General features: G+C 38.6%; 2 protein-coding genes across 4 annotated transcripts in view; one reads left to right on the forward strand and one right to left on the reverse strand.

Annotated features, from left to right (window-relative positions):
* The window catches only part of POLR3G (RNA polymerase III subunit G), a 35,007-nt gene extending 27,676 nt beyond the window's left edge, over positions 1 to 7,331 (reverse strand). For 2 of the 3 annotated variants that reach the window (XM_045197803.3, XM_024563641.4), the window contains exons 1-2: positions 7,209 to 7,331; positions 1,534 to 1,693 (exon numbers count right to left, since the gene is read on the reverse strand). In XM_045197803.3, coding sequence (XP_045053738.1) covers positions 1,534 to 1,650 — 117 coding nt within the window. In that variant the 5' untranslated portion in view covers positions 1,651 to 1,693; positions 7,209 to 7,331. The remainder of the gene's footprint in view (positions 1 to 1,533; positions 1,694 to 7,208) is intronic. The other variant, XM_045197802.3, reaches the window with a different exon arrangement.
* A 128-nt stretch (positions 7,332 to 7,459) lies between these two features.
* On the forward strand, positions 7,460 to 20,009 carry MBLAC2 (metallo-beta-lactamase domain containing 2). The gene is made up of 2 exons (XM_024563603.3): positions 7,460 to 8,371; positions 17,001 to 20,009. The coding sequence occupies exons 1-2, from the start codon at positions 7,918 to 7,920 to the stop codon at positions 17,384 to 17,386; spliced, it is 840 nt and encodes a 279-aa protein (XP_024419371.1). The 5' UTR covers positions 7,460 to 7,917; the 3' UTR covers positions 17,387 to 20,009.
* Positions 20,010 to 22,998: the final 2,989 nt, after the last annotated feature.

Genomic DNA, 22,998 nt, shown 5'->3' on the forward strand with positions numbered 1-22,998 from the left:
TAAGAGTGGAGGTTGAAGGTGGAGGGTCTACACAGGGTAAGCATGCGTGACCTCTTGGGAACATCACGTTTAAGGAGAGGGCTGGAAAAAATTAGGAAGCCATCCTTGCAAAGACTTGGGAAACAGATGGCTCCAGCCAGGGAAACAGGCAGAAGAAAATGCCTGAGGGAACAAGAAGGCCAGGATGGCCTGGGAGAGAGAATAGTGTGGCAGGAAAAGGGTCAGAGAAACCAGAGAAAGGCTAGATGAGGCAGAGCCTCTTAGCCAGTAGTAAGGAATTTCAGTTTTACTCCATGTATAATACAGTATGTACTAACAGTCTCACTGTTTAGAAGTAATCTCACACATGGACAAGAGCTTGTTTTAAAAGAAATAAACATGAAGTGACATTATGCCTGTACCTGAGATATTTATCTTTGTTTTCTGGATGTGGTAAATATCAGAAAGGTAAAATATCAAGAGCAAAAAGTTCCCCATCTAGACAAATATATCTAGATTCCCCAGATATATTTGTCCAGGTCCTCTAGTTCCATAAATCTTTCATCAAAGGACTTTTCCTTTGAAGCAGGAAAAAGATTCCTGGAGGGAGTATCTGGTTATTTATGATTTTTCCATTTTTTTTAATATGGCAGCACATGCACATCTGGAAATGCAAGCTTACATTTTAAACTAAATAATGTTTAAAACAAAAGCATTAAACATTATGCCAGTTAAGCTGACGGCATATTCATTAAATTTAAAGCCAACACTAAATGTAGCAGAAGCACTTATATTTTGAGTAACTAACAAAATTTAAATTCACTTTAATAAAATATGCAAATAAGAAAAAAAAAAGTTCAGTGGGAAAAAAGGCCAAATGTAGAACAGGGAGCAAAATTAAATTCTATAGATGCAAGCTGAGAAGAAAATCGTAAGTGAAAGTCTGGCAGAATGGGGACTGAGGACCACTGTAAAACCTTTGCTTTAAAAAACATCATTTTTTGAAAGATTTTATTATTTATTTAGTTACTTATTTATTTTAGAGAAAGGGGAAGGGAGGGAGAGAGAGGGAGAGAAATACCCATTGGATGTCCCTCAGACACCCCTATCTGGGGACCTGGCCCACAACATAGGCAGGTGCCCTGACTGGGAATCAAACCAGCGATCTTTCAGACCGCAGGCTGGCACCCAATCCACTGAACCACACCAGCCAGGGCAAAAAATATTATTTTAATATTGTAATATATCAATAGTAATGTAAGATGCATGAATTTAAAAAATTCTTTCTTAATTCACACAGTATGGAAATATACTCACGGAAAGGTATGTAAACAATTTTGTTTTCTGTGTTTTAAGACAGGACTCTGAAAAATTAGAAAAGGTTCTGGGAAGAACAGTGGAAATATTTAAATTAAAGGTAAGTGAAGCATGCTCTTACTTTCTTACACTTTAGGATATCATCATGATACCATATATTCAAGTCCTACAAAGAATTTTAATTTTCTCTGAAACACAAAAGAACACACTATAAGAATTTGCTGTTAATGTACTTACAGGGAATAGTGGGGGTGGTTTCAATACTACATCAGGTAACTTTTCACCTCTGTTAAATCCAACTGCCTCAATATTGAAGGTATAAGCAGCCCGTCCTCTTCCTTTATTCCCAGCCATTGGAAGTAGTTATACCAGAAAAGTGGGCAAATTCTGAAAGACACTATTAATGATTAAGATTTATTTTGGATCATATGAAAAACGAAACCAATATTTTAAAGCAAAATACACTCCACTTAAGCCAAACGCACTTAAGTAGCATGGCCAATTTAAACACGTCTGGGAGAAATAAGCATGTAATAAATTGATTTCTGAACCCCTTGATCTAATCATGACGATGGCCTCAACTACCTCGCCAGGTCTTGGGGTGAAGGCTGACCTTGGGTCTCCCTCAAGACACTGCCCCAACCACTGCTCAGCCCGCTGATGCAATTTTCTCCACTCCTCTGTGGTTTGGCAACAAGATCTCTGATACGTGTAAAAATGTGGACAAGTTCAGGCTGATGAAGAGAGGACACTTTGCTTTTTCATTCAACTTGAAGACTGTCAGCAGTCATACATACTTTAAATTTTTAAATTTTTTTTTCCTAGAATTTGAATGTTAGAAAAGATCCTGGAGATCAAGTCCAGTGTCCTGCCCTTAAAAATGGGAGTAGGCTCAGCTAGACTCTAATCTAAAGAAGTCTGTCCAAGCAAAAACATAAATAAGTTTAGAGAAAAACATCTGAAACTGAAATTGTTAAAGGCAGAGGATAAACCTGTACTCTCTTCAACAAGTTCACCTACTCAAGTCCTCTTCTGAACTTTTGAATTGTCTAAAATGTGATTCCACCATCACGTGATAACTGAGCCAGCAGTGTATTAAGAGTTTCCTACACTAAACTCTTGACACTCTGGCTCTTACACAACTCTGCATTTGACTGTAGTCAAGATTATAATACACACTTTTAAAATCTTTTCCTACTGAAAAGATTATCATTCAACCCAGTAAGCTCAAAAAGCAGTAACATGCCCTCCTCTACCACTAACAGTTTCCTCCCATTTTTCCCTTGCTATTTATTTATTTTAAAAAATGAGGTCCCTGTACAATGCTTCTACATGTCAATTACCTAGATATGTTGTTAAAATGCAGATTCTGATTCAGTTGGCCTTGGGTGGGGCCTGAGAATCTGCATTTCCAATCTGCTCTCTGGAGATATCAATGCTGCTGGTTTGCAGACCACACTGAAGAGAGTAGCAAGGCTGTACATTGTCCCATAGTTTGGATTTGAATGGTTCCATATATGAGATGTGGTTTAACACATTCTATTCCCCATATTTTTTTTAATTTTATTGTTGTTCAAGTAGTTTTCTGCCTTCCCCCCCATCTCTCCCCCCATATTCCCCGTATTGTTTAAGAACAGGTAGACTACAGGCTTACTCAAACTCGGGTTTGATTTTTTGCAGGAATACTTAAAGAGATGCTTGTTTTTACTACTGCATCACATCAGAACACACATGAAGTGTCTGTCCCAGTGATGTTCCCTGATTAGTGGGTTCCGGTGCTATCAGTCTGTTTCATCTAGTATAAAGTTCCCCATATCCACTACTTAGTTACTATGGAATACAATTCATATAGGAAAGGTGCTTATTTTAATAACCAAGCTCATTCAGCTGTCCACACTAAAGGAGAAGGAAAATATCCAAATGGCCTTGTTTCAATTGCTGAGTCATTAAAGGATATGCTGAGCTTACAGAAACCAGGTCGTCCAAGTATGAATATTGCTAAGCAGAAATTGTGGGAACCCAGTAGATATGGTGGAGACCACTAGGCAGAATTCCAATCCAGGATTTGCCACTAATTAAAGATTAAGAACAATTCTAGGTAATGTGTCCCAAACTTCCCAGATCATGAGAATTACCTGGAAGATTTATTAAACAGAGTCCCAAGTGATCCTTGAGTCCTTGAACCTACTACACCTGAACCTTCAGAGGTGGGCCCTCGGAAGTCATTAGAAAACTCACCCTAGAAAAAGTGTCAATTGGCTACGATAGCTTGATGGACTATCCCTTGAGAAATAGCAAAACCTGCTGTCTCTAAACTTCTGTATTTATCAAGCAACCTTTGGGTGTGTAAATGCTATCATTAGTGAATATACTGCCCTTGGCAGGAAAATCAGTCCTAGTTCTTGAGACACCCTAATAATTAATTACACGACATTCTGGCCTACAAATCCAACTCCTTTAGTTCGAATATCATGAGTCAGTTCTCCTGTACCTGAGGAAGCTTCTAAATCCATTTTTTTCTTCTCTTGCAGAGCTGAGGGGCAGTCCTTTGACTCTGGTAACTATCTGATGGGCTAGTTAACTCCTGGAGATCTTTTAAATTGATTCCACAATTGCTTTGTTTCTTTTTCACCCTGCCAAACTTCTTGAATGAAGGGTTTTTAAAACCAGGTTTCCCCATTTTCTCATTCCAAATCTTCCATTACTTCATGTGGGCTAATTTCACTGAGTCATTCATTCAACCAATACTGAGCATTCCGGCCACCGTGGCAGGACCCAGGCTGCTTGAACAAAACTGGTCACTGCCCTCAGGTCTTAAATTTCAGTGGAGGAAAGAACAAACAACAAACAAATAAGTATTTAAAATAATATTATCTGTTCTTGTTTTGAATTGAATTGTGTCCCCCCCTAAAAGGATGTTGAAGTCCTAACTGCCAATAATTGTGAATGTGACCTTCCTTATTTGGAAGTAAACTCTTTGTAGATGTAATCAAATTAAGATGAGGTCATACTGAACTAGAGTGAGCCCTCTTCCAATGACTGGTATCGTTATAAGAGGGAAACCTGGACAGAAAGAGAGATACACAGGGAAAAAACCATGAAAGGTGGAGGCAGAGATGGCAGTGCTGCAAGCCGGGAACACAAAGAATGCCAGGAAACACCAGAAGCTAGGAGAGAGGTATGGAACAGACTGTCCCTCAGCAAACCCCAACAACACTTTAATTTCAGACATCTGGCCTCCAGAACTGTGCGAGAATAAATTTCTGTTGTTTTAAGCTATTCAATTTGTGGTAATATGTTATGGCAGCCCTATGAAATCAATACAGCTCTGAAAAAAATCATGGTAAGTAGGTAGAGAATAACAAAGAGGTATGGTAGTGTCTTTTCATATAAGGAAGGTCTTTTTGTGGAGGAAAAATCTGAGCAGTGTGCTGGGGAAGGCCAGTGAGCCAATAGATGGAGGGATGGGGTAGAGATGATTATAGAGAAGGTAACAGCAAGCACAGAGGAGGAAGCCACAAGCTGGGAGTGTCTGAGGAACAAGGAGCCCATGTAGTTGATGAGCAGCAAGAAGAGGCTGGTTGAGGCCAGATCTTGACAAGCATGGTGAGAGCTGTGGTAAAGGGTCTGGCTTTTATCTTACTTGTGATGGGAACTACATTCATGAAGGTGTCGAAATGCAAAGGTCTTAAATGGTCCTCAATGGAAAAACCCACTGACCTGTGGTCTCTGTTCATGGTCTTGGACTTCTGAAGCACACAGCTCTTTACTGCCTCCTCTCTTTTGAAACTCTCTTTCCTAGGCTTTAATAAAACTCCAGGTTTTTCTAACCCACCTACCATTTTTTGGGTCTACTTCTCTTTTTAAATTGCCTAAATATGAATTTCTTTAAGGTTCAATCTTTGGTCTTCTGCTTTTTTTTTTGTATTCAGAAAGTGCACTCACTCTAGGGGTTTGATGACCTTTCCAATACTATTGCCTCCAGCACTAACCTTTGTCCTGAGTTTCAGCCCATGTGCTTACTACCAAAAAAAATATTTGGCCCTGGCCAGGTGGCTTGGTTGGTTGGAGCATTGTCCAGTATACCAAAGGGTTGTGGTTCAATTCCCAGTCTGGGAACATACCTGGGTTACAGGTTCAATCAGGTTGGGGTGCCTACAGAGGGCAACCAATGGATGTTTCTCTCTCTAAAATCAATTAAAAAAAAACAACCCCTATTATCAGGCGGGGAGGGGGGAAGAATATTTGGACAGCATGTTAAACTTAACATACTAAGATAGTCTTCCCTCTACACTAACTAGCTTGCCTCATTCTGTTCCACTAGCTTACACCAACTCATTCTGTTCCACCTCTCCTATCAAATCAACCATCTAATTCTTCCTTCAAAATGTTCCTGCCTTTCCATTTATTCTACCATAATCCAGCTAAGCCACTTTCTATCTTTTTGTTTAACTGCAAATTTCATGGGTTCTTGTTTATTTATTCTTGCACATTATTCATAGTTCTTATTCATATTTATAAAGCCTAGTTCTGATCATGCTACTCTTCTTATCTTTCCTCTTGGCTAGAGAATTAAATCCAAACTCCGTATCCAAGTATTCAAACCCTTTAAAGATGGCCGCACCTCTCTTCCAGACTCATTCTTCTGGAATCATGTCTTGACTACCATTCTCTCTCCACTGCTACCTACTTCCTCTTCCTCCCTGATTGGCTGTAACCCTTTCACCTAAGATCCAGTTAAAGTCCCTCAATATCCACAACAGTCATTTCATCCCATCTTGCTCTTGAAAAGATCCTGCTGGATTTTTAAATGGATTTTTAAAACTTGAGGTGGTACATATGGCTACACTCAATTCTGGAATAAAGACATGCCCCTTTGGGAAATAGGTCTTTTCCAAAGGGAAGGAGTTGCATTTCTGTTGTTTTTTTGTTTCATTATCTGCACTAACAATAGACATTTTATATTCCTCACTCTCTTCTCTCATATTCTTGAGAACCCACATCACAAGTTTCTTCATACATCATCTAGCTCAGGGACTCCCACATAAGGATAGTCCTGAACAGAGTCACTGGACAAATTCTACCTAGGTTAGGAAAATATTCAAAAAGGCTGCATCCCCACCAAAAGCTTTATGAGTGTAGGGGAGGAGAGTACACCTATCCTTGTATGTAGGCTTATTAGTAGATGCCACAATAAGAGTTTTCATAATGATCTTCTATAATACTATCCTCGCGGGTCTCTAATTTTTCCTGGTTGAGTAGGGAGGTTAGTCAAATTCTCAAGGGAATTTTTGAAGACTAAATGGATGTTTCAATAGCTGGGACAAGCAGGGTGGGGAAAGCGACCTGATGTTAAGAGTGGGGGTGACTTATGCAGCTGCAGGGCTACACCCAGTTATTATCCACTTTTTCTCTCCTCACAAAGTGTGGCTGCCTTCACTTTCTTAGTTAAGCCTTTCTACCAACTTTGCTCTCTTCCAAGAGTGAACAAACTAACCAAAAAAAAAAAAAAGAGGATGAAGGAACAATATAGCATTTAATTTTTTGGAAGAAAAACCTTATCAACAACCCCGCTCCTCAAGGTACAGGATAAAGTGCCTACAATGAAGAAAAGTCTGCGGCAATGATTCGTGCCTGAATCAATCACATAGTCACCGGATTTGAAAATCTACCATCAGTAAGACCATAAATTCCTTTCTAACTCACTACGAACAGTCCCCGGAAGAGGAGACTAGGTGAGATTTTTAACGATTTTGAAGGGATTAGGGGTAAAATAGTTTCTCAGCGACCCTCAACCCAGAGAGCTTTAATGAATCTCCACCCTGACTTCCCCCCACCTCCTCCACGTGCCCCTTTAACTCCCTTCTATTCTCTCAATATCCTCCCAAGTCCTCAGTTGTTTCTTCTGTTACCTGTTCACTAAGAATCGAGGCTTGGGTAAAACTGCAACCGAAGCGCCGGCAGGCAAAGAACCGAACCACTACACGTCTCCAGCAATCCGGGACTGGTTCCACCACTAGAGAAGTGCGCTCCGCCCTCCACGCGGCAACGGAGCCAAGTTCCGATCCCAACCAGTTAGCTCCGCCCACCCCCTAGCTAGGCTCCTCCCTCTGGGCAGGAGCTTTTTAGCCCTTGGCAGGCGCCGTAGTGGGCCAACCTCTCCTGGCCTGACTCTTTCCGCGCCGGCTGGAAGTGCGCTTCCTGGTGCGTGGTGTGTGTGGGTGGACCTTGTGCATCCTACATCTTGCTCCCGGCCTCTGCAGTCGGAGCCCTCAAGTTAAGGAAAGTGTTGCCTCCTAAATATCCAGTTGGCTGCAGTATCGCTTGCGTTCACGCTTCCCCGGGCTGAAGCTACCGAGGCTGCGATTGCTCCAGCACACCGGCGCCGGCAGAGGAGCCTCTGTTCTTTGCCCACCAGCGGGAGAGTGCAGAGTGCGGCTGGACGCTCCAGGCGGCGTCTCCACACCTCCCTCCTCCTAGTTCTGCGCTCAGGCGTCGATCTGCGCCTCCTCCTTAGCTGCGGGCAGATCGCCCCAAGCCGCCGCAGCGCCTCGAGTCTGGATAGCCTGCGGGAAGCACACACGCCCACAACCACTCAGCCCGGCCGCATCCCTACCCAGCATGTCGGCTCTAGAGTGGTACGCCCACAAGTCCCTGGGCGACGGCATCTTCTGGATTCAGGAACGCTTCTACGAGTCGGGCAACCGCGCAAATATCTGGCTGGTGCGCGGCTCCGAACAGGACGTGGTAATCGACACAGGCCTGGGACTGCGCAGCCTTCCAGAGTACCTGTACTCCTCCGGCCTCTTGCAGGACAGCGGGGCCAAAGAGGATGCGGGGTGCCGGCCGCTGCTGGCCGTGGCTACCCACGTGCACTTCGACCACTCCGGCGGCCTTTACCAGTTTGACAGAGTGGCGGTGCACCATGCCGAGGCCGAGGCACTGGCTCGCGGGGACAACTTTGAGACTGTGACCTGGCTGTCCGACAGTGAGGTCGTGCGGGCTCCCAGCCCCGGCTGGAGGGCCAGGCAGTTCCGAGTGCAAGCGGTGCAGCCCACCCTCATCCTGCAGGATGGTAATGGGCCCTCACGGGCGCACGCTTTCTCTTTAAGGGAGGGGGATTGGGAAGAAACTGCCCGAGGGATGCATGTTGCAGATGTGCGTGACTGTAAAGGGCTTGTTTTGTCACATCGCAGAAACGCCACTTTTGTTTCTCCCTTGAGCAAAAAAGCCCACTCGACCAGAGAGCCAAGGCTGTCGCAGCCTTCTTTACCAGACACCGGCTCTGGCACCGCGTAGCAATGCTGAGTACTCGACTGAAAGCTGGCCCCACCCCCTAGTCGGTTTCTTGTGTGAGGTACAGGGACTTGCGACTAGAAATTTCCCATCTTTTCCTGAACACCTGTCTGACATTTCCAAGCGCTTTACCGGCGAGATGACTTAAAGAAGGACGCCTCACAGAGTGCATGTCGTGCTCTGTGCTTTTGATAACTGCTGACTTCATCTGCGGTGACCATCGGCTATGAGCAATTCCCACCTGTAGGCTAAGAAAGCCATTAGAGAACAGTAATTCCAGTCTGCTTGTGCATCCTTCTCTTCCAGACAGATTTCTGTTCGTGTTGCCTCACGAGAGAAAAATCTTGATAGGGTACACAAAAAGTAGAACATGTCTTGAGACTTGCACTATGATAGATGTCTGGCCTGGTTGAGAGCAGGGCTTGCGAAAATTAATAAGGAGGTTATTTCTGGTGATAGTGAAGTACGTGGACTAATGTATAGGTATCCTTGGGCTGCTTTGGCTCTGTGAAAGGTAGGATGGGGTTTAGAGAGAAACTAATGGAATAAAATAATAGTAGGGACCCAGTCCTCCCAACCCCATGCAGGCAGTTAAATAATTGAACTAATCAGACACAGCACCAATATTTGTATATTAATTTCCTTTATTCTTTTTAGAAAACTTTTGTTGACTTCATTTTATTCTCACAACATATTTGAAATGAGGCAGCTGACCCCCGATTAAATGACATGCCTAAAATGCACAGAGCAGGACAGTGGCAAAACTAGGGTTTGAGTCAAGGCACAACAGATAAAAGCATGCAGATCATACATAAATACTACCCAATAAATAAATTATGGTAATTCTGAGTAGAATGTGAAATCTCCTTTCCATTCTAGTCTTGAAACCATTTTGACGACTACAATTTATTAAAACGTTCTTCGATGAGGTAGAAAAATCCAGTTGCTGCAGCACAATAAGGCTCACTTTGTGACTGACCAATATGACAAATAATGAAATATTTTACAAAAATCATTTTATCTTAGAGATGAGATCCTGATCACTTGAGATATAAAAAAAAAAATAGAAAGCATGATTCCATACCTCACACCCCACCCAAAAAGTCTTTTTGTTAAAAATTTAAATCTAAAAATTAAAAAAATAATGGTTTGGATGGGAGTCATATTACCTAACAACTTGAGGTGAAAGAAAAGTAAATTTAATGTCCTTTTACATTACTGTATATTTAATGTAAATTTAACAAATTTACATCAAATGTACTTTTAATTACTATATAGCTCGATAAAATGGATAGTTGTAGAGGTAAGATTTCCATGCAGTTGATGGGTATTCAGACTAAATTTTTTCTGCTGACCAGACAAAAGAATGTTGACATTAGTATTTAAAATATATTTAAATGGTCTAAATGAATAAATAACTTCTATTTACTTTTGCTCTCTGCCAGCAATAGGAAATAATGGAGAGTGATAGGAATAACTGTTTCATAGATGAATAGTCCAACCAGACCTTCATATCATGCCTGAGGTCACACAGCCACTTTGGAAAAGAATACAGAGCTGGGACTAGAATCCAGGGTTCCTAAATACCAGTTGTTAGAATTATGGCCTTAAAATTACAATTAAAGCATTTTGCAGATGCAGGTGGCCTGCAGCTACCTGTGTGGTACTTAAGCCTTTGAAGGTGTGAAAGGAAAGCTTAATATTTACCAAACACTTTGAAGGTGAAAATACGGTGTTAAGTCAAAAGTTGTTTTTTTTTTAAATTTTTTGCAGCTGAATGCCCCACCCTTTCCAGTATTATCTAATTTCCTCTCTTCTTGGGAATATTAATTTCCTGTCTCTTCTGAATGGTGTGGTCTGCTAACTTGCTGTTATCATAATCTGGATGCCTGGAAGGAGATATAAAATATTTATACTAAAAATTCACTCACAGTTACACACATATATCAACAGCACATACCCAAACAGCATAAAGTCTTCATTGCTTTGGGTAGAACATAAGGAGCCTGAAGTCATTATTTTATTACGTTTTATTTAAGTGAATTGATGATTACCTGTCTTGGAGAAACATAAATCTGTGCACTGTATTACTAATCCAAAGGCTTGTAAATGGGGGACAAGGAGGACAAGGAGAGATCATCATACAGTGCATCATCTTTGATGGAAAAACAACTCACCCTGCTACTAATGAAATCGTATCTCCCTATAAGAAGATAGCAATAAACCTTAGATTGACATAGCTCATTCTTCTTGAATGAACACACATTTTGCCTATTTTTCACAATATTCAAATGATAGGAAGTGCAGGCATTTTGGTTCCTATTGTGTATATTTAAACAATTTGCCCAGAGTCACCAATGTACAGGGTGGGCCAAAAGTAGGTTTACAGTTGTCAGTGTGGAAAATAATACAACAAGTAAAAATATAAGAATAAATTCTGTTTTTTGTACTCAAAACTGTAAACCCACAGTTGTATTACAGCAGTTGTTTCAGGTGCACTTGCATCATTTGGGGACTATAAAAGAAAAAGATTCCAGAAAGGTAGCAGATAGAATAAACATCTAATTTGACTCCCCAAACCCCACTAAGACTACTGTAAAGAGACCGGGGTTTTCTCAAATACAAATCCACATAGACTTGAACTGCTTCAGATGCTGGCTATTACTAAACATGATGACTGAGTTAGCAGTTTTATCCTATTCCAGCAATGGGAAATCAAGAGCTGATCCAGTTTGCACTGTAAGAGCCTTGAAAGGAATTAGAAATAGCTGGTACCTTAGTGGGGGCAAAGGGAGGAACACTCCTAAAATAAGTAGAATTGGTTGAAAGCCATTTAAGACACTGTTAAAATTCTAGAACCCTTCTTCCTAAGAGAATGCCCATGCAGTTAGTTTGTTCTTTGAAGAGAGTAAAACGGGTTTCTTGATTGAGGGATGCCAAGTCCTATAGAGCACAGATGCTCAGAATGAAAAATAGGAGGAATGAGTGTGTGTGTATTCCCTACTAGTTCCTAGACAATGAGAAACTTAAAAAAGGTTATCTATAGGGATCAAAGTGGTTTTGGAGCTAGAAAAGAATTCCTCTGCCTTACTTGAATAAAGAAAGATTTCTACATCCATTCCACTAACAATCAAAGTCACAAAAAGTTACTTCCTACATGTTGTTACTTAAGAATGTACTCAGACATACCTTTATCCTATTAATTCCCATTAAAACAAGGGAGTAAACCAAGAGGACAACATGGAATGCAGGAGATCTAAAGCAAGAGAAAGTTGAAAGGAAAAATCAGGATGACAAATATTATAGCCTGACAATTATAGTAGCCCAGGCATAAAAGGGCTCCAGATTGGAACAGTTGAATCATTACTCTTGGAGGATGAGAGGATGAGAAATGTATACATGTATGGTAGTGGTAGGTGAGTAAAGAGAGCTAAAAATCCTTTTATTTCTTAGTGGAAGTCAACAGATAGTATAAGAAATTTTAAAACCACGAAATAGTAATAAATGAATGAAATCAGTACAGTTATTGTAATTGATAAGTCAATACATGGAATATAAACATTATTTAAAGATAACTACATTTAGTAGAGGCAGCTACCAGGAAAACAACTGTGAGAAGTGGTTGTCTCTTGGGAGCAGGATTGGATATAGAGACAGAATGGGTCAAAACTTTTTAAGACCACCTGGAATATTTTATTTGAAATATGTACATACATTTACATAGACTTCGTTGGTTAAAATGAAATAAAAGTAAATGACTGGGAATGCCAAGATAAGAAAGGGTATTTGAGAAGCTAAAAAAACTCTAGAATGGCTGAAATCTGGTAACAAGAGGGTTGGGGTAAGGGCTTGGAAGGATAGTGTATGTGTGTGTATGGATACATTTCATGGGCAGTTCTGGTTTGTATAAGAAAGCTTTTTTTGAAATTATGTGAGCATTATAAGCATATGAAACAGGGTAATAAAGGCACAGGGTAATGGCAGATCTAATGCTATTCAACCATTTTGGCCTTATCAATTGCTTGCAGTTGGTGTGTGTTTTGATAGGTGGGCACTTATGTCTTTTCTGTTGCTAAATATGAGTATCACCTGGACATGACTGAAGATCAATAAGACTCTACATTGGTAATTCTCCAGAGCCCATTTTTAGTATCAAACTTTACTCACCGCCCTCCTTTCTATACATTTATAAACAATTGGTCTTCAAGAACTCTATTATTAAGTCAACTAGCTATAATTTCTTTACCTTATCTGCCAATCATACAGTAAGTGGCAGTAGTTTGTGATTCCCCAGAGGCATCTTAAATCGGGAACAATTATCCTGGAAAGGAATCTGGCCCCTTATGACTGGACTGCTGGGAAATTTGAGTGTCTGATCCCATCTCAATGTAATTACTGGCATTCAAGACATGACAGGACAATCCCTGCTCTCATCCCTGGCTCCACTGATCTGTTTTGTTTCACTGCAGTTAGTTTTTCTGAAAATTTTCTGCAAAGGCAATTATAGCCTTTTGTGTCCATCTTCTTTTATTTGGCACAATGTTTTGGAGAGTCATCCATGTTGTACCTATTAATAATTCATTCCTTGGCTTGGCTGAGTAGATCAATTGATTATACCATTATACGAATACACCATGGTTGTGGGTTCTGTCCCCAGTCAGGGCACATACAAGAATCAATTAACGAATGCATAAGTGAGTGGAACAGCCAATTAATGTTTTCTCTCTTTCTAAATCAAATTTTTTAAAAAAATTCATTCTTTTCCATTGTCTAGGAATAATCCATTTGTGGACATATCTATTTACCATTGATGGAAATGTGAAACTTTCTAGTCTGGGGCTGTTATGAATAATACTGCCAAGAACATTTGCATATAAGACTTTGTGTGGATACATGTTTTCATTTTCCTTGGTAGATACCTAGGAATAGAATTCCTGGGTCTTACAGTAAGTATATATTAATTTTAAGACAGTACAGAACTGTTTTTCCTTAGTAGTTATACCATTTTATGTTCCAGACTGCATTGTATAAGGGTTCCAGTTTCTCCGAATCTTTGTCAACACTTGATTTTCTTAGTCATTTCGATTTTAGCTATTCTAGTGAGTGTGTAGTAGTATTTCATTGTGGTTTAATTTGCCTTTCCCTAATGACTAATGATGTTGAGCATGTTTTCAGGAACTTATTTATTAGTCAGATATCTTCTTTGTTAAAAGGATCTATTAAAATCTTTTCTCCTTTTTAAAAAATCAAGTTTTTGTTTTTTATTACAAGTGTAAGAGTTCTTTTATGTAATGAGTTATATTGTGAATTCAAGTTCTTTATCAAATATGCAATTTATATTTTTCTTACTGTGTGGCTTGTATTTTCATTCTTCTAATAATTCTCTAACTTGGATAAAGACCAATTTCATCCAAGTTATAAAGCAAGAAACTTTATAACTTGGATGAAGACCAGTTAGTCATTTATCCTTATGTTTTATGTTTTTTTTCTGTGTGTCTTACATAGGAGCTCTGTGTCTAGCCCAAGATCACAAAGATTTTTTTTCTAGAAACTCTTACATTTAGGTTTATGACCCATTTTTGGATTACTCTTTGTTAATACTGTGAAGTAAGGGTTGAGAGCTTTTGTTTTGCTTCATTGTTTGCATGTAGATGTCCAAAGTGCTCCATTCCAATTTGTTGAAAAGGCTATCCTTTTACCCACTGAATTATCTTGGTTGACACCTTTGTCAAAAATCCATTGACCATATATATGTGTCTTTTTCTTTAGACTTCATTCTCTTCCATTAATTGTGTACATCATATAGCCAGCACCACACTGTCTTGATCATTGTAACTTTATTATAATTTTTAAAATTAGGTAGTATAAATCCTTCGACTTTGTACCACTTTTTCAAAATTGCTTAGGCTGTTCTAGGTCATTTGCATTTCTATGTATATTCTAGAGTCAGATTTTAAATTTCTACAAAAACATATCAAGATTTTGATTGAAATGCTGTTGAATTTATAGATCTACACTGACAATTACAGAAGCTACTAGTGACATGTGACTACCTAAATACACATTTAAATTAATTTAAGATTGATTAAAACTAAAATTTTAGTTCCTTAGTTATACTAGCCTTATTTTAAGTGCCATTAGCTAGATGTAGCTAGTGGCTACCATACTGAAGCCATGTTGATATAGAACATTTTGATAATCTCAGAAAGTTCTGTTAGACATTGCATATATAGAAAATAATTGAATTTAACTACCATCTTAACAATTTTAAGTGTTTAAGTCAGTGGACATAGAATGTCTCTCCTTTTGTGTAGGTCACCTTTAATTTCTCTTGATTGTGTTACGGTTTTCATTGTTCAGATAAAACACATCTTTTGGTCTCTGTTTTTGGTACATGTACATTTATAATTTTTATTTTTTAATGTATTGACCTAATATATATCTTCATATAATGTATCTTTTTTCTCTGATAAAAGCCCTTATTTTATCTGATATTAATATAGCCATTTCAGTTTCCTTACAATTAATATTTATATGTTATATATAACTTTTCCAACCTGGTTTTGTCTTTGATCTTATAGTTCCTTTTTTATAGACTGACATATATCTTGCTTTTTAATATCTAGTCTTGACAATCTCTGCCTTTGATTAGAGTGTTTAATCCTATTGATATTCAATGTAATTATTTATATAGTTGTATATAGATCTGCCATTTTGTTGTTTACTGTGTCTCATTCTTGATTATTCCTCTTTTCCTTCTTTATGTTTAACAAATCCTGTTACACTTTAATTCCTTATTAACTTTGTATCTGTATTTCTTTGATATTTTTCTGTGTATGTGTACCAGAGATAACAGTATGAAACTTTTACCTTGTGGTTTACATAGGTTAGTACTTTTATTTAAACCCAGCAAAATAGCAATTTTGCACTTGTATTGCTCAGTTTCCTCCCCTGTCAAATAACTGAGAAGAGTATGAAATTTTACCCTATTTGCAAGTTACTTAGTCTGCCACAGTTGAATGGATTCCGACAGAAGACGTGAGGTTCCTGGGTTAGACACTAAGGACAGTTTATTACCCACAGCAACAGCAGCCTTCAGAGCATTATCATTTGTACCAATTCCTCAAGCCTTGTTCCCACAGGGTGACAAAACAAGGGGCAAAAATATAATGCTGTTCACTAGGGCAGCATTCATGAATGCGTCACCACAATACTGGTGCCATGGATGTTCTGAAAAATAAAAGCTTTGTGCTCAAAGAAGTTTAAGAAAGTGTATAACCATCTCTCTCTCATGTATGAGGTCTGTCCATAAAGTATCCAGCCATGTCCTAAGAAAAGGAGACACATTTATTGAAGAAGATACAAGACATAAGAAACGTTGTACATAGGACAATGATGCCTTAGTACCCTTCAAAGTAGGCACCTTGGGACCTCACACAGTACTCCCAAGCAACTCATCCACTGTTTAAAACACTGCAGAATCCTTTGTTGGAATCACTGTCAGCTGCCTCATCATATTTTCCTGAATCTCATCAATGGTCCGAAATCTCTTCCCTTTCAAAGTTGATTTTAGTTTTGGGAAAAGCCAGAAGTCGCAGGGTGCCAAATCTGGGCTGTAGGGGGGCTAAGTCACCCGGGTGACTTGATGTGTCACCAAAAAACTCTGCACAAGACTTGATGCATGAGCAGGTGTGTTGTGATGAAGCTGCCAATCACCAGTTGCCCATAGCTGCAGCCTTCTGAATCATCTGAATAGTTTCTGCGAAGGATGTTCAAGCTTAATGCAAAATTTGATACAGGTTTGTTTTTCTACTCACTCAGTCATTTTGAATGCAATGGCCACACAGTACACATGCTCACTCAAAGGTGTCTACCACCCCCACTGACTAGTACAGCAAAGTTGTCATTGTTCATGCATGCACATTCCAGTCTATTCTCCTTGGCTGCCATGTTACATCAGTTATGCAAACCATTCTTGTACAACGGCTGGGCTTTTTTCAGACAGACCTCAATGTATATTAGTATATTAAAAGCTCTAAGAAACCTTGGAGAAAAAAAGCTGCATAATTTTCTTTGAAGAGTTTCCAAAATTATTTGACCACTGAATCTTCTTCTCTTTTATGTATCGTAACAATCTGCAGAAATAGTGTTCCACATTACTCACTTTGGCAAACACTGGTCTAGCAAGTAATAGAAATAAAATACAGGCAAATTATTTTTAAATCATCATTAAGAAATATATTGTTCACCAAAAAAATAAATAAATAAAAGGAATGCAGTATTTTAAAAGTTAAAATAAGTGTCATCCTTCCTGACCTCTTTGAAACCATTTAATGTTCTTATATTCTGTAAGTAATTGAAGTTATATATGCAATATGTTTATCTGTAAACTTTGTTTCCATTTGTAGGGGATGTAATCAACCTTGGTGACAGACAGCTCACTGTTATGCACATGCCCGGTCACTCCAGGGGCAGTATTTGCTTACATGACAAAGACCGAAAGATTCTCTTCAGTGGAGACGTTGTGTATGATGGATCACTGATTGATTGGCTCCCATACAGCAGGATAAGTGACTATGTTGGAACCTGTGAACGTCTAATAGAACTAGTGGACAGAGGTCTGGTAGAGAAGGTGCTTCCTGGGCACTTTAATACCTTTGGCGCCGAAAGGCTTTTTCGATTGGCTTCTAACTATATTGCAAAAGCTGGGATATGTCACAAAGTTTCTACTTTTGCCATGCGATCTCTTGCTAGTATAGCCCTACGTGTAACAAATTCTAGGACCTCACCCTAGTACCTACACTGGTAACCTATTTAGATTAATTCTATAACTTAATCCAATTTATTCTTCTGGTTAAAATGATTAATGGTGAGCATTTCAAAAAGTGCTCTTCTACTACTGTTGTATATTAGAGAAAAAAAGGTTGAGAATTAATAAGCCAAAAAAATTCTTAGTTCAATTTTTTTCTTCCAAATAATAAACCTCTTCAGTAAGATGATAATTTGCCAAAGCTGTCATCTTATAATAGTTGCTCTAGAAGCGACATAAAAGTATGTGGGGAAGCAAGGAGGCATTTTGTAGCAAGAGAACTGTCCTTGCCTCCTATTTGTCTTATTTTATTTTCTAGATAACCTAGAAGAAAAAGGCATAAAGAGTATTATGTTTATACTCCAAATTTGATATTTTTATTATATTATTTAAAGGAAAGGTTTTTCAGTTTAAAATACATTAGAACTTCATACAGACAAGCTAAGATTTAGAATGACAGCTTAAACAATCCATGGTTATGATATAGAATTTTTGTGCTTCATTTTATTTATTCTTAATGTAGTTATTGCCTATGTTATATGTTGTGTAATTTTACTTACAAAAGTACAATGAATTTTGTTTTATTGCAAAGCTTTAAATGTAAATTGCAGAGTGCTTCAGTAAACAGTTGTTATATATTGTTGTTTGTTATTATGTATGTATATTATTTTCAATCATAAAAGTGAAATTCAAATGTCTGTAATCTAACAAAAAATTGTCAGATTTCTCAAAAGGACACTGTCAGGTAAACCTGAAAAATATACACATTGAGAATAATTTTTATTATATCCTATTTTAATATTAACAGCTATTATAAACAGAATTTTACTTGTGAAACAGCAGCTTCAGTATGTGTCGTATCTTACAGTATCAAAACAACTGTAGAGATCTACTCATCCTGATCTACATCATTCTTTTACTTAACATACTTAGGGACCACAGGAGGCTTATCAAATTAATTGCAAAATGTGCATTAGCTATTGACTTAGAGAGAATTGCCTTTTTAATCCTGATTCACAACACCTATTCCTGTTCAGTATTCCTGTCTTGAATGAAATGAAGTCTACATTTGTAAAATTATGGTAAATATTTTACCACTATTTAGTAAAATGTTTTGGTTTGGTGCTCTTAATAGTTTATTTAAGAAACCTTTGGAATATTTCATGAAGGTTTTTTAAAAGTTTTCACTGCCTTTTTATTATTGACATGTTTAAGGCCAAACTGAAAGAGTTTTGAAAATCAGATTTTTAGTTTTAGGAAGGTTCGGCAATTGATTCCTTTTTTTTTTCAATTTTTAAATTATTTTATTGTTCAAATTATGAAGCTTTTCCTACCCTACACCTATCCCAGGTTTTTTAATCTTTTATTCACTCAACACACATGTGCACACACCCACATGTACACACACAGTCACATACATCTATGCACAGCATTGTCTAAACACTGTGGAAGCTTAAAAAATCAAAGACACTACATCCTAGCTGGGAGTAGAAGGCAAACAAAATATGAATATTATATGCAGGTTAAAGTTGATACAAATTCACCTGAGTGTCAGGGACATAAGTGGGTGGATGTGAAACTTGGTTAGGGAAAGGTTCCTGTAGGGTGGGTTTTTGAGTCAGATTTGGAAGGATGATTTGTTAGGTGGTCAGGGTAGGAAACAAAAGGATACAAGATAGGAATGGAAGCATTGCTGTCTAGAGTAGGCTAGTCCCTTTAACAGTTTAAATTTAATTTTCAGGAATGTCAGATCTTCCAAACACCAAGTATTTAGCATGAGAAAGATGAGTTTGTGATTGTGTATGTAAGAATCATCCTTAGTAACAGACAAGCTGTACTGCCACATGAGACCAAATGAACCTTTACTTAAAATCAGTTAAGGAGGCCATGATTGTTCAAATGTAGAGTATCATGTGCATTTCTCTATGATAGTCATTCAAGGTAGTAGGTCTGTTTCAGTTGATAGTGCAACATCAAGAATATAAATTTGGTCCAGGGCAACTATAAACCATCAATGAGCCTTAAATATAGCCATTATTTTTATATTAGTAGCACAAAAGAAAACCAAAAGTCCTTAACCATTGGCCATTTTATCATACCTTATTTTTAAAAATCAGGGTATAGTAGGCACTAACTTTTATTGAGAAATAATGAAACCTGATGAAGGCTTTCTTTATTTCTTAAAAGTGCAATTTTTCAAAACATTATTTTTACATTTTTTAAATTGTATCAAAACATGAGGCTGTGATATTTCACTATTGTTTCAATATGAATAAATTGGAGAAAGCATCTAGCATTCATTTGGTGCCCATGCTGTGAATTTTAAAATGACCATTATTTAATTGAATCCTGACCCCAGTGCCAAAAAGTAATTGACCAGCCAGCCTCACACAACAGAACTTTGGACAAAGCTGGTAATTGAACGCAGGTCTGTCTGCCTTCCAAATTGTGCTCTTTCTCTTATACCTGCATGATAACATAAAATTGGCAAAATGTATATTTAATTTCCAAGATGCCACATGTGCCAAGAATAAATAAAATGATGTTAAAGCATAATAATAGCATATTTTAAAAAAAGCTTGAAAAATATATATCACCCTGACAGTGACCCTTGTTGTAATTTATGTTTTTTGAAATGATAGCATGTAAGTATAATTCAAAGTTGTAAAAATGTAAGACATTGAGAAATTATTTTTATTATTTTTATTGTTAGTAACTGAATCTTGGAAATTTATTATTTAGTGTTTCCTTTTAACTGAGAGGTCTTAAACACAAACCTTGTATGTTAGCCTGATATAGGTAAATAAATGATTATGTGTAGTTCTTATATGGATAGTAATATGAATTTGACATGCACAAGTTCTCATAATTTTCAGATAAATGTAAGTAAACATTTGTGTGACAAATAATTAAAGTGGACATTTATTTCAATCTCTAATTGGTATTTTTTATGATGCTAATAAATTCCCATTTACTTTTTTTTGCAAGGATATTTACTATATGAAGTGCAGTTTTGAAAAGCTGGTAATAAATAAGATGTAAAATCCATAGGAAAACATAGAGAATCCAGAAACCAAAAAATACCCACCCAAATAAGCCTTCAGTAGTTAATAAATATGAATTTCAAATCAGTACATAAATATGGACTATTCAATAAGAAAAGGATAAACTGCTGTAGGGGAGGAAGTATATCATCTCTACCCTCTTAGGTTCTGTGGCTGAGCCTGACAAACTTACATGAGATATTAACAAGAGCAAAACATATACTTTTATGTATGCATATGTATATACATGTATGTATGTATTAGAGAGAGGGGGAAATAGGGAGAAAGAGAGGGAGAGAAACAGCAATGTGAGAAAGAAACATTGATCAGTTGTCCAGTATGTGCCCCACCCAGGACCAACCTGCAACCTAGGCATGTGCCCTGACAGAATTGAATCAGTGACCTTTTGCTTTGTTGAATGATTCCCAACCAACTGAGCTGCACCAGTCAAGGCTACAGATTTTTTTGGACATTAATATTTTTACATATACATGGAGGCCTTCATATATAAGAAACAAAAACCCAAAGAAGCAGATAGACTTGAGAGCTTATACACCATTTTAACAAAGAATGATAAATTGTGAAGACTGACATGTCAGAAAAAAGGGCTTTGGGCTAGGGTTGATAAATTGTGGGAAACTGACTAGGAAATATATGGGGATAACTAATTAAACATGAGTCTTGTTTTAATAAAGTTGATTTAAGCAGGTTAATTTTGATTTCAACTTCTGTCTCCAGTGATAAGGATGTTCTTCTCTTCCTGTTTGTTCCATGAAAGGCACCCTTCTCATGGGAAAGTATGTGTCCTATGTTAGGTAGAAAGAGGGAGGTCAGAGAGCCCTTCCTATATTTGCTTTTTCTCAGTTGCTTTCAGCTCAATCAATATGCCAAAATGGGATATTTTGGGTAGTGTGTTCTAATCCCCTTCATTACTTATTAGAAAAATGGATGAGTTATATGAAGAGTTTATTCATAGAAGAGGAAACACAAAGGACCAATAAACACACAATTATACCAAACCTCAGTTTGCATTAGGGAAATGCAAATTTGAGTAATGAGATAGTTTATCCAGATTGGGAAATTTTGAGAATACAGAATGTTGGCATGGGTGAGTGGATACTTTTGGGCTGTGCTGCTAACAGTGTCAAGTGTCCCAACCATTTGCGGGGGTAGGGGAACAATCTTGGAATGTGATTTTAGCACATTCTGATCTCGAGTGAAGAATGGAAGTTGAGCATACACCTTAACTTCTGCTCCTTTCTGAAACTCATTAACACAGAAAAGCACTTTTTAATGGCATAAACTCAAAAGATTGGTAAAGGATACAACAATATCAACATTTTGAATGCTGAAAACTGATTTGGCAAACCCCAAAATGCTGAAAACAGGAATGAGGAAAGCCAAGAAGCAAGCTTATCACCACAAACTCCCCCTAAAAAGGGTTAGAAATTGATAGTACCAGGTACCTCTAGAAGTTGGGGGTCGAAGTCTTTTTGAGTCAAATTATGTTTGTGATTGAGACTCCCAAAACACTCCCCAATTCTACACAACTAAGCAATTTGCTATCTCCATCTTGGGGAAGACTGGAGGCTAATTTAGCTTTACCATGAAATTAAGTAATCTTTAGCTTCAGGGCCTAATGGTACAGGGATGGTCTCGCTGGATGCTGGGCAGAAGGGAGTGACCCCTGAGGAGGGGGAAGTGCCAGAGGCGGTGGGCGGAAACCATGTGATAGATTTCCATACTACCCCCAACAAGGTAAACAAAGCAGCCCAGTGCCAGTATTGTTGCACTGGCAACCCGAGCAGTGTGGCGCAACACAGCAGTAGGAAGCTTGCACAGAGTATGCATAGGCTGAAAAGGTAACAATACACAAGTACTGAGGAGGGTAACACACTGGTGGGAGGAGGGGTGTCTCTACACTGCATAGGCTGACGAATGTGGCTGATGCTAGCCTGAATTGGCTGGGAAGCTGGACCCTTCTGTTGTGCACAGAATTTTGGGCCCGGACTCTTAAATGGAGGGCACGCAGAGACTTACGCTTCTGGTTCCCTCCGCTTGCCCAGTTGGGGGCCCTGGAGACCCATGTGGTCTAGCAGAGTTCCCACACCCGTCCCAGTGTGGGAAGCGTTGGTGGTGCAATCGACTGGTGATGCACTATGTGGTCCTGCTCGGATGGGCACACATATACTCTGGCAAGCCAAAGGCCAGAGGGACAAGCACAGGCACTGAGCTGGTGGGCATCGTGTGGAGTAAAGGGCAGTGCGCAGTGAATAGGATGGGGGCGTTGTTCCAAAAGATGGCTGAAGCTGAACTGTGACTGGAAACTAGTTAAGCTGTCTGCCATTTCCCGAAGGCCAGTACTTTTAAATGGGAAAAGGAACTCTTGAGTGCAGCCTAGGGCTGGTCTGGCCTGGCAAAGGATGGTAGGATCATTTTTCTTTGGGGGCTTTAAAGGAGATGGGCTCTCAGGTGGAAACCTGCCACTCTTCCAAAATTACATAGCTTTTGAATAAACGACCCATTTCCTTTTTCACCAAACCTCTGCCTTCA

This window comes from Desmodus rotundus, chromosome 1 (assembly GCF_022682495.2).
Source record: "Desmodus rotundus isolate HL8 chromosome 1, HLdesRot8A.1, whole genome shotgun sequence".
In the NCBI taxonomy this organism is placed as follows: domain Eukaryota; kingdom Metazoa; phylum Chordata; class Mammalia; order Chiroptera; family Phyllostomidae; genus Desmodus; species Desmodus rotundus.

Bases quoted from the DNA above. Each gene is read 5' to 3' on its own strand.
- MBLAC2 (XM_024563603.3), top strand. From the start codon at position 7,918: ATGTCGGCTCTAGAGTGGTACGCCCACAAGTCCCTGGGCGACGGCATC. The intron at 8,372-17,000 runs GTAATGGGCCCT...TTCCATTTGTAG, and splicing joins CACCCTCATCCTGCAGGATG to GGGATGTAATCAACCTTGGT.